Source organism: Vanessa atalanta, chromosome 7 (genome assembly GCF_905147765.1).
Source record: "Vanessa atalanta chromosome 7, ilVanAtal1.2, whole genome shotgun sequence".
Taxonomy (NCBI): Eukaryota; Metazoa; Arthropoda; class Insecta; order Lepidoptera; family Nymphalidae; genus Vanessa; species Vanessa atalanta.
In genome coordinates this window covers 9,609,829-9,621,969 of record NC_061877.1, presented here as the reverse complement: position 1 = coordinate 9,621,969, position 12,141 = coordinate 9,609,829, and the positions used below count along the sequence as shown (strand labels likewise).

The 12,141-nt window shown below is 33.0% G+C and overlaps 1 protein-coding gene across 1 annotated transcript in view; it reads left to right on the top strand.

Moving 5' to 3' along the window:
* The first annotated feature begins 459 nt into the window (after positions 1-459).
* The window catches only part of LOC125065256 (A disintegrin and metalloproteinase with thrombospondin motifs 3-like), a 58,478-nt gene continuing 46,796 nt past the window's right edge, over positions 460-12,141 (top strand). Inside the window, exons 1-4 of the mRNA XM_047672772.1 lie at positions 460-1,100; positions 1,176-1,282; positions 1,373-1,541; positions 3,200-3,365. Of these exons, the coding sequence (XP_047528728.1) occupies positions 485-1,100; positions 1,176-1,282; positions 1,373-1,541; positions 3,200-3,365 (1,058 nt within the window). The 5' untranslated portion in view covers positions 460-484. The remainder of the gene's footprint in view (positions 1,101-1,175; positions 1,283-1,372; positions 1,542-3,199; positions 3,366-12,141) is intronic.

The following is a 12,141-nucleotide window of genomic DNA, read 5'->3' as shown; positions in this document are numbered from 1 at the left end:
TATTCTATACTTTTTATTGAGATCTTCGAGCAGTATACTTTCATGTCGTGAGATGTCGGCGATGTCGCGTTAATGGCTTGACATTCCAGGACTTCGGCTTTATTTTGGCAAAAAATGCCGTCAAACCTTTTGTTAATAGCCGCGGTACGTTTATTTTTAGAACTGCGTTGATACATAATACGTAAATCTACTATACCTATATATTTCTTAAATATAACCCAATTTACTCAAACTTATAAATAAATGCGTGTTTGTCTTCGTTGATAGGAATCATCTCTTCTTTTGAATCAGTGTGTTTATTATGCAATTGACTTGCTCTCTTATTCAATTGAGCCCATAAATATGTAATTACGCATAGGTAAGACGCGAATATGGCAGGCGTCGCTCTTTGTTTACTAGTGACGCATGAGGCGGAGCTCAATGCAATCTATAAAGTGCGGAGTCGTTTACCTTCCGTGCGGCGAGACAGCCGCCATGTGCGTAGATGCGTGAGCGCAGCGTGGCATGCGCCGCCAGGCAGAGAGGCGGTGCCCGCGGCGGCGCGCGGACGATGGCGCGCTGGCTGTGGGCAACGACGCTCCTCGCAGCTCTCGCGGCCGTCGACGCGTGGAGGCCACCTTCACAACCCATCCTAATCCCTGTCACTCCCTCGCGTATTCGTGTTCCACGCCATGCACGTGGTGCTATTCGTCACTTGCATATACTGGGATGGCACCTCGAGCTACAAGAAAATCGTGCCATTCGTTCACCTTATTACAACGAGTGCCAGTTTTACAAAGGAAGAGTGCTTTACGAGGAAGAGTCTACTGTGACGGTGACGGAGTGCGAAGGCCAGCTATATGGCTTGCTTCAGGTCGGAGGCGAGGATTTCGTACTCCAGCCGACTCGGGCGGACGGTGATCATGTGTTACGTCGGCGTGACGTTCTGCTATCGGAACGGCCGGCGGCCTACAACCTTACCGGTGACACGGTCACTGACCTTGACATTGACTTCGATGATGACGAGCCAATGGCCGCTTTTCACGTGCATCCGCGACACAGTGACCATTCGGATGTCGAGTATTTCCGGAATATGCTTCCAATTACTAGACCTATTTCAGGTGCGTGTGAGTGTAGTGTATAATTCTATGAATGATGTCGCATCAGTTTTGGTATTACTGTGTTTATTGTTGCAGGCGTCAAAGGACTATGGCTCGAATTGGCTATAGTCGCAGATCATACAATGCTGAAATTCCACGGTCGAGAACGAGTGAAACATTATATCTTAGCTATAATGAACATCGTAAGTAGAACCAATGAGATAGGATACTTATATTGCAATTAATTACAAGTGCACGATCGTAACTCAGGCAATTTATGTAATACTTTAAAGGTCAGTGCCATCTTCAACGACCAATCCCTCAATTCAAACATGACACTCGTTATCAATAAACTGTTTTTGTACGAAGAAAAGGATCCAGTAATAAAATATGGCAATGTGAAAAGGTCACTCGAAGCTGTCAATAAATGGAATTACCGGCACTTAATGAAGCTACCACCAGGTATGGTATAATTTACGATGATTTTTATTGTCATTCATATAAAAATATTTTTAAATTAATTTATATTGAATTCAGGAATGTTTTGTACCCAATCTAAATTAGCGGTTTATCTGATGCAAGTAAATAACTTTCGTTTTATTTTATTTCGAATAAAGGGGTCTTTCGCATCAACGGACACGAGACAGGCTGATTCAATTACGATGATTCATATTCTTTAAATCAAAAACTTAAAAACATGACCACAATTATGATTGACTTTTTCCTCCTCTTTTAAGGTGTTATACCCACAAAACAATAAAATACATTTTAGGATTTATGTTTAAGGATATTCTAAACAAAATATTTTTTAAATAATTATTGTTAATCCTATGAAGAAGTTTCAAGATTACCAAGTATATTTTACTTTTTCAATTTAGAATACATTTACAGATTAATTTTAAATTAAAATATATTTTACAATAGAAAATATTACATTTTCATTTCACTTTTTTTATATTCGTTATATTATTAGACAGATGAGATTCCCAGTCATCTCTCAAACTCGTAAGCGCTGCACAGCTCGTATCGGTTTTGTACAAAATCCAGATAAGCTAAAAATGAATTGTTTTCATAATATTTTACTTATACACAAACAACTACAAATCTCGTCTAGATAACACCATACATCATGCTAATTACTTTACTTTTAGTTTGATGAATACTTTATAATATAATTTTACGTCTATCCTAAAATATACTCGACGCTTATATTAAGGAGTAAATAGGACTATAAGTAATTCACTGAAAGAAGTAATGCTCATATTAATAATGTGAGCAGTAGTTTTTACTCATTTAATTCATTTTTGATACATTTTATTCTGCTTTTAAAAGCAATAAGCTTTATTTTCAACAAAGAGAAGAAGTCATAGAAGCATATTTTACTTATTTATGTAAAAATGTTCATTTACAATTTAATGATTGTAATATAATATTATTTATTTTTATAAATAATTAGAATCTGTAAAACGACGGTAACAACGTTGCAAATCAGCTGTTTCTCGACATAATTGTGCCTGACGGCTATCTCCTTTGCTCTCCGATAATAATGTAGGTACATAATAAATGATATGGTACGCCTATTGAACGCAACGTATCTACTATCAACTTTATTGTACGTGAATAAATTACGCTTTTAATTTTTAAACATTGTAGGTTTTAGTACGTCTTTAGTTATTTATGCTTGTTTTCGTGCAAAATAATTGATACGCATTAAGTCGATCAATTTTTTAATTTTACCATTATAATTTTAGGTTATAAATTTAACATAATTTATTATGTTGTTTAACTTTTATCGAAGTTAAAGATAATTATACAGATAAGACCACTAGGCCTTCGGCTAGAACACGTTCATCTTAAACGATGATTGCGGGTTCAAACCCAGGCAAGCACCACTGTATTTTGTAGTGCTTAATTGTGTTTGTAATTCATCTCGTGCTCTAAGCTGAAAGAAAACATCGTAAGTAAACCTGTGTTAGTCTAGTTTCAATGAAATTCTGCCAAATGCGTATCCAGTAACTCGCATTGGATCAGAGTGGTGGAATAAGCTCCAAGCCTTTTCCTCAAAAGGGAGAGGATGTCTTATACCAGCAGATATTGACAGGCTGTTATTTTCCATACAGACAGTACCGGTTGGGATGCAACGGTATGGTTAACACGCGCGCAACTCGGAGGCCCATCGGGATTCGCTCCGGTCGGAGGCGTTTGCACCAAAATGCGCTCAGCAGCTATAGACAGAGATGAAGGGCTAACCAGCGCGTTCGTCATTGCCCATGAACTGGGACATCTGTGAGTAAAACCTTTATTATACGTGAAGCTTCATATGGAATTTTATTGATTCCTTTTTTCACGGAAATTTTATACCGGAATACTTAAAAAATATATTTATGTCAACACTGATCATATAAGTCATTTTTTCTTCTTTTTCAAAAAAATTGAAAGCAATTAGAAGTAAGAGAAATAAAGATGCGAAGTACTCTCTGAATTTGTTATTATTAGCTTTTTTCCTGAGCTGTCTATCACAAGATATTTATTTATTTAAACATAAGAATATCACGTAACACAATACTACAAGAACCTTCGGTTTATTTTACTAACTTTAATAACTTTTTTAACTCGCAAATTACGGATAAATCCCTCTGCCGCCTATAAATGAGTGCGTGACGAGACTCTGTGGACCTGGAACATTTTTCTCCGTAATTATAGGGAACAGAGGATTTCCGCACGGCAATTTTTTTCAGTAACGAACGCTCAATCAACCAATATATATGCATAAATAAATAGGAAAAGTAAAACACTTCAGTAGCGTTTTCTTTTTTTTTTGTTACCTTAGACGAGCTTTGGTTAGCGATAAAGAAAATAGATAACGGACAGTTATTATTATTGTTTATCGTTCAAGTTAACTTAGCCTTTAGAGCAGTTAAAAGAATTGATTATAGTCAAATTATATTTCATATAGTTAAAATACGCCGAACAAATAATGTTTATTTACCAAGAATGTAAAGCGGTGGCGACATTCTAGTTAATGAAATAGTAATAAATAATGATAACACAGTTTATTGATTTGACGTTTGCTACCGCGTAAGAGATGAATGAGGTTGTAACTGAAACAATAAATAGACCGAAGCTACGAGTAGATGAATCGATATATAAAAATGTATTTTTATCGTTTCAAATAGTTGAAGCTCGTTGGAGTGTTTTGCAGATATATAATTCAATCGTGGCTCAAGACTTCCCTTTACCACTCAGAGATTACATTTAAAAGTAGCCGTTTTTATAATCTAAATATATCAACGAAACAGTTATATGAGTATAAATAGCAACGCTCCCTATACAACGGCAGTTAAAGTTGAACACATGGTACGGTTAGTAAACGTGCCCCTTCGCACGTTTTACTGCGACTGAAAAAACCACGATACCTAAACAATATTATTTAAAGGAAAACCAGCGTATAAAACATACGACGATAAGATGCGTATAAAAAACAAGCAAGTTCAATAGCCGTTCTATTAGTCTATAGGTAATACATACTTTAAGTCGCATGCATGCATTTCGATAATATTCCTCTACGAAATTATTTATGTGAAAGTGTTTTTTTTTATTAACAATCATACATTTAATTCAAAAAATCGACAACGTATATCAAAACTATGTTACAAATTTATTGAACATGAACATTATCTAATTGAACATAGTAGTCTCTACAATAGCTTAATCTACGGAATCCGTCATATATCTACTATATTGATATAATAAAATCGAAAGTAAGTGTCTGTCTGTATGTTGCTCACTGTCAAACCATTGAACCAAATTTGAGGCGACTTAGTATCAATTAAGCTTGAACTCCGAAGATCGACATAAGCTACTTTTTATGATCGACCCCTAAAACGATTGCAAAGCCGCGGGCGACAACTAATCGTTCATAATAATAAAGGGCGTCCCTGACGAGATGTAGCTGCCAAGTAACAAAGGAAATAAAATAAAATTAGACTCAACGGTACATATTAATGAAATGACACCGGTAACTTATAGGAACTTGTTATCAATTAATAGAATACTTAAACTAATATGACGGAACATATGTTCGTACTAGTTGATTAAAATACCAGTAAAGGTAGTCTAAAACGTACGAGTCAAAAAGAAATGTTTGTACAAATAAAATAAAAATAAACAAAAGCTCTTGCACTCGCAGTAATTGAAATATTGAGCGCTCTCAAACACCGAGTGAGGGATTCCTTCAAAGCGAGAAGTATTCCACTCTAAAAGGCACTTACCCTTTGCCAACTATTTTGAAATGAGACGCTTTAATCAGACCTCAGTTGCCTTGCATTGTTGTATTGTTTATTTTAGGATTTTGCAATAAACACAAGACTATATATTTATATCCCTATGATGCGAATATTCTGAGTACTAATGTATTTTTTGTATATTGTCTTTTGTAGAGCCACGTTGTTCTAGTGGCTAATTAATAAACTGGAAATACAAGATCATGAGTTCAAATCTCGGGTCAGGCTACAAACATTTTATTAGATTAAATGGTACCCATGCTCCTTATAAATCGTTAAATCGTTCGTAGTTCTGTGTCAGGTTTTTAAGTAAACTATAAATCAATGGGCATTGTATATAAATCAATCAAATATTTATTTAGGGAACCGAACTAACTAACAACTCAGTTTATTAACGGTTCTTCTAAGTAGAATCTAAATTTCATCTTGGTAGCTCAACGTAATTAAATCTTGTTAAATGACGATTCAAAAGTAATTGAGTAAGTTGTAAGAGGCCATAAGAACAAAGTATATTTTGATTCGAGTTAAAGGGTCGACTTTGAAAAGTTCATAGTACCGGCGACTGATTTATAGTTCTTGTAACTCTCCTGTCTACTGCTCGCCTAGTACATTTATCTTAATGTCAATAATTACCCAAGCTCTTTTATTAGGTAAATGATGATAATATGTAATCCCAAAAAACATATGAGCATGATATAATTAGCAATTAACTAAGTAATACACACAAACTTGTGTTCAATTAAAAAAAAAATAACACGGGTTTAGAATAACCAGTCCTCACCCCCGAGTGAAATATTATTCGACGAATATACATTTTATGTGTGGGTGCCTGTGTATGTGTCTGTGTGTATCTGTAAAATGATGAGGGCGAAATCTAATAACTCGAACAAAATCAGTCGTTCCTTTTTAATACTATTGATTTTTTTTTAAATCAGAATGAATTTTTGCGGTAGTTTCTTTGACCTATCTTCTACGTATAAATGTTAAAAGTTTTCGATATGATCAACAACCAATAGTTGTAAAGACGTTGATAATTGATAAAGGTGTTGGTTTTACTCGGTGGCAATAGTAAGTACTTTGTACTTCCTCTCTAGGAAGATACCACCCATTCATTACTCCTTTTATAATATCTATTTTATTTATTTGAATATGCCAATCGGCCTACCTATTACAAATAAAAGAAAACACTTAAGCTCAGCTCCAGTTACCTTCAAAAATATTCAATATAATTTTCTTTTCACAATCTCAAATTACAAGAAAGAGCGCGTCGAACACTATAGTAAAGCAACAAAAACGAATATAAAATCAAAAGCGAAAGCATAGATATTAAAAAAAAAAACGTCGTGTCAAACTACCGGGAATTCGCATTTGCTTTTGACTTTGTATTCGCTTTTGTTGCTTCACTGCAATGATCCCTTGCGCTCCATTTGCCATTTCTTATAATCTGAGGTCACTATAGTACATTTACTTATTTTTAATCTAGCTAATATGAAAACATATGTCCAATGGATTAATGTATGTGAATCCAGAGTAAAAATAACAGATAAAACATATTAATTGTTACTATGATATACATAAGTATCAGATTAAAACGTTATTAATTACAAAGTGAAACTGCTGGTAAAATTAGTTCATATATTGTGTAACTAAGACTAACGACGTCTTGTCTGTCGTAAATTAGGTCGCGGAAAGTTAACATGTATCACATTCACTATATCAAAATAGACTTGTACAGTCAGCATCAAAAGGTATTGTAATATTTATATTAATTATGTCACAATATATACGCTTTAATTAAAGGTAATGATTCTAATCAAAGTGGGTGGTAAAATCCAAACAACGTTGAGTTTTCATGATTGTGTATAACTCACCTCGGGCTCGGTCACAACATCGTGAGAAAGTGTGCGTGTATCTGATGAAAATCTGAATCATGCGGCATGGTGGTATAAGCTCTAAACTTTCTCCTCATAATGAAAAGAGGCCTTACTCCATTAATGCGTATTTGCAGACTGTTAATTTAGACGCCATCATAAGGAATTGGCATTTATATTTTTAACAAACAAATCTATCAATATGTAATCTATTAAAAGTAATTTATGTATAATATTTAAAGTAGGCATTACAGGTTTAAACTAAGGATTCCGAGAGCCGCCTTATGAACTAGCTACTAGACCAACAGAACAGCGTATTATACAGACACACAACATCAATTAAGATACCGCTTTAATGAACCATTACTAATGTAGAGAACTCCATTAATAAACCTAAAGAACGTTCAATAAATGAAATTTTAATTCCACTTCCATTTGGGTCAGTTAGAATTCTTTGAAGGTATTCGTTCATTTCTCCTTTACTTTATCACAAAATAGATCCTAATGTTATTATTAAGAATTTTACGCTTTGTCTTATTTGGACATACTCTTACTCTTTTAAGCTTGATTAATTTTCTAGTGTTGAAGCAAAAATGAATTGCAGGGTCAAATTAAATAGCTTACATAAAAATGTAATGTTCTTAAATTTATATATATACTATAAATAAGCGTGATAAAACAGCCGATGTTTTTAAAAAAGAAAAGGTTTTTATTGTAGTGTCATGAGCCTTAAGGAATAAGGAATATACAATACTGAATATACTACGAATATCTTCACCGTTTGTTTTCAAATACCTATGAAATTCGAAATAGGATCGTGTGATACTACTATTTGCTCCGTGTGCTTAAACGTCACTTCTCTTCCTCGCCATGGATCGTACTCTATATATATGTATGTATGTCGTATGATGTTATTTAGTGAATAATTATTCTCAATAAACGGATTATCTAATGAAATAATAATTTCAGTTCGGTCTGGTAAATCCTAGTATTAGCGCGTTCAAATAAACAAACTCTTCAGAGTTATGTAATAGTATCAATATTTAAACTATTACATTATACGTCTATATTAATAAATGAGGAGAAGATTTTTTGTGTTCTCTAACTGCAGAAACTACTACATCTGAATTTACATCCATAATAGGTAACATTACATTGTAGGCAACGTCAGCCGACTGCTTTACTCGTAGTGGTATATAATATCAATACGAACATCAATAAAGTTACTTTACTATCAAAACAAATAGGTTATTCCATTAAAAAGTGTATATGGTATTAATCCATTTAAAGGATTTATGTTGTATTGTAATATGCATTTTTTTTAATCTAAAATGTTTTTATAGCGAAAAGCAATGTCGACTGATTGTCGTACTATATTATGTCTTATTTTTTTATTTTAATAAAAGTTAACAGGTTTTCCTCTCAAGATGTTCTCGATAGTGGCCTATATAGATAGTTGGTAGATTTATAGCCCCGTGCCTCAATAAAAAGCCACGTAAAACTGTTGGTCCTGCTTTTATCGTATTTTTAGGCGTAGCGAATTGCCCTCTGTTAGATTTAAAATAGTAATGATCAAAAGTACACTAACACATACTGATATTATCTCCCCAACGAATGACAACATTTTTTATTCCTTCTTTTGACGTAGTTTACGTCAAACAATTTTTATTTTCAAATAAAATAATTCAATATAATTAAACAAATTTAACTGAGCTTACCGTGACCCGTTTCACCGCTGAGTATATGCAGATATCTCGTCTATTTTAATTCGATTGATTGGGCATGATGACACGCGCGCTATAAATATACTTTTGAATTTAATTCCTACGAAACCGATGCTATTTCGCGCACGTTTTTTTCGTGCAAAAACACGTAAAAAAGCTGTTAAGCAAATTGTAACATATTTTCAATATTTGTTTTCTCGTTTTTAGTTATTTATACGCCATTGCCATACTTCGTTGGATTATCTAACAGACTTTTAATAGATCTGTATAAGTTTTAACCACACCTTATTAATAATGAATAACTTTTTTATTTTAGAAATAAAAAATGAAAAAAAATACATCGTACATTCTCGTTAAGAGCCATCTTTGTTATGTGAAATAAAATAAACTAATAAAACTGGAAACAACACTCGACATGATATTCTGTAATGTTCGTGTAATGTTTTTGAATTGAATATATACCTAATTCTATTGTATTCTTCACGAAATTCTTAATAGCGTGATGGTGTAGTGTACTGTCATATAATATTAAAAAAATTTCCTGTCACGGGTCGCCCGGCAGACGTGAAACATTGCAATTGACGCTTATTGAAAGAAGCTAAAATTATAAAAACAAACAATAAATAAATATAGAGTACAATGAATAAAAACAGTTTCATTGATAAAATAAAAATATACTATGGTAACATTTGTATAGAAACGAGTTATGTATATTGTATACGAGTATATGATACGGGCACACACACAAGAGAACAAGGGGTTGGAGGAAAAGGGGCACGATTGAATAAGAGCGTCATGCCGTTTGCCATCATAACGCACGAGTCGGTTTCACCCCCCAAGGCGCGGCCATAGACGTTTCACTTCAAATACTAATAACAAGATCAAGAAAAGGGATCTGATTATGAGCAAACCTACAGAAAATAAAATTATAAATATATAAATACATAGAGCACTATAATATAAGGCTACTTGTAACATGAAAACGTTTTGTTTCTATATTTTGACAGCGCGTCTAAGTAACTTTACTTAAACTTTTTTGCAATTAAAAATGTAGTTACTTCTTATTTTTACGAGCAATATCGTGGTTGGAGAATTTTTAATTGACCGTAAAACTCGTATCTGCCGATAAAATGTACGTGTTCAACAAAACCGTAAAGCTGTAAATGGTTGCGGGTTTTCTGTATCTACAATTTTCTAAAAAAACATTAAAGTTTTTCCTTTGATTTCTGTGATTCGTTTTACGTTTTATTGGATTAATAAAATTTAATGATTTAATGTGCCAATTATTTATTGATGATTATGATTCATGATTAAGTATATCTAGTCAAAAATAAACAACAAGTTAGTGTCCCGTTTCGCACGGATAGAATGAGGATGTACATAAAACATTATATGTCATACACATATGAAACTCTATTGCTTTATGAGACGCAAACCAGTAAAGCTCACAATCGATTTTCCAACACCTTCAACAATTGTCATACATACAACAGCCTGTTAATTTCCCACTGCTGGGCTAAGGCCTCCTCTCCCTTTTTAGGAGAAGGTTTGGAGCATATCCAACACGCTGCTCCAATGCGTGTTGGTGGATATTTTAGAATTGTCATACTTCAGACAATTTAAACAAGACCTTCCTCTTTAATCACTCCGTCTGTTGTTGAAAACCGTATGAAAGTTTTGACTTAGCTTTGAGTTTATCACATGCAGACAGACAAATAGATAGACGCAGCGGGTGGAGGATGGCTTTGTTTTATAATACATATCGTATGTCATAGTGATAATAACTGCTTTAGTTACAAGCGAATTATATGTGTCAAATATCCATTTATACTTATAGCCTATTCCAATGGAAGTAGGAAAAACCGTAAACAAACTTTACATTTACGTATTTCTTGCGATTTGCTAATAACTCAGCTATATTTTTCGAAAATCCACAGTGAATATCAAGTGAATATCGCATCAATTTGCTGTCAAATGCTGTTTATTTGGGTTTTTCCTGTTATGATTAGAATAGAGTATACATATGACTCTATGTATACAATATCGCTTAATGACAAATTAAAAACAGATATATATTTATTTAATAAATATTACGTAATCAAAATAATGAAATCGTTATCTTATTAAAACTTCAATTATTTATTTACATATAAAAATTAATTCCACGAACGAACGAAATTGCGTTGAGTGTTATTTTATAATTCTCATTGCATCTGTCTCATGATGCCCCATTAAAACTTATTTCCGTTTCGAATGAATTAACAAGGTATAAGTACATCAAGGGAGCATTACGATCCATTACCCTTTGTGTGGTTCATTTCAGATCATACTCTCTGAAAAGCGCTCCCCACGATCCCTAGGTATTTAAATATTTAGGTTATCGACTAAGTAACTACGAGTTTTAGAACTTGGACTTGTATAACACTAAACACATATCTTTTAACATTATAAATAATAATAAAATAAGTATGATGTAGGAATAAATACGAGCAAGGAAATTTAGGAGTTATTGAATTCTATTTAGCTAAATTACTGACAGCATAATGCTAACTTACAGCCTTGACACGTACCATGTGACTTAAGAAATCCATGCGATTTTTTTAGTGTATAATTTAATTACAATAAGAAAATACATTCACGGCCTCACTTATAAATGTTGCTTTAGATGTGATTAGTTAAACAATTTTGCACCTTCTTCTTTCGAATGTCAAACGAATTATGACAGAGAATATTTTAGTGATAATAAAGTTGATAATATTGTTTTATTAACCTTAATTCGGATGATGTGATTCGGTTATAGATTAGTTTTCTATACAACATGCAAAGCCTTGTTGTATATTTAGCTCAGTATAGCAAATTCCATAACAGGAACATGGGCCCTTGGTACATACCAAAAAAAACCTTGGTACCAAAAAAATGACCAATCACGAATAACTAATCGAGATTTTTTTTCTTTTTTTATTTATTAATTTTGTCGGTATTTAATTATCTTATAGAACTAATATCGATAAAAATTGTAAGTTAGATTAAAAAATATAATCGTGACATTTTTTAAAATTGTAAAAATATAAACTGGGTTAAATTGTAATATATATTTAAAGTACACTATTTATTATACGTGTACTTGATGGCCTTGTATATTTCTTTAAACGTATTTCTTTTAGTGTTTAGTTTGATGTTAGTT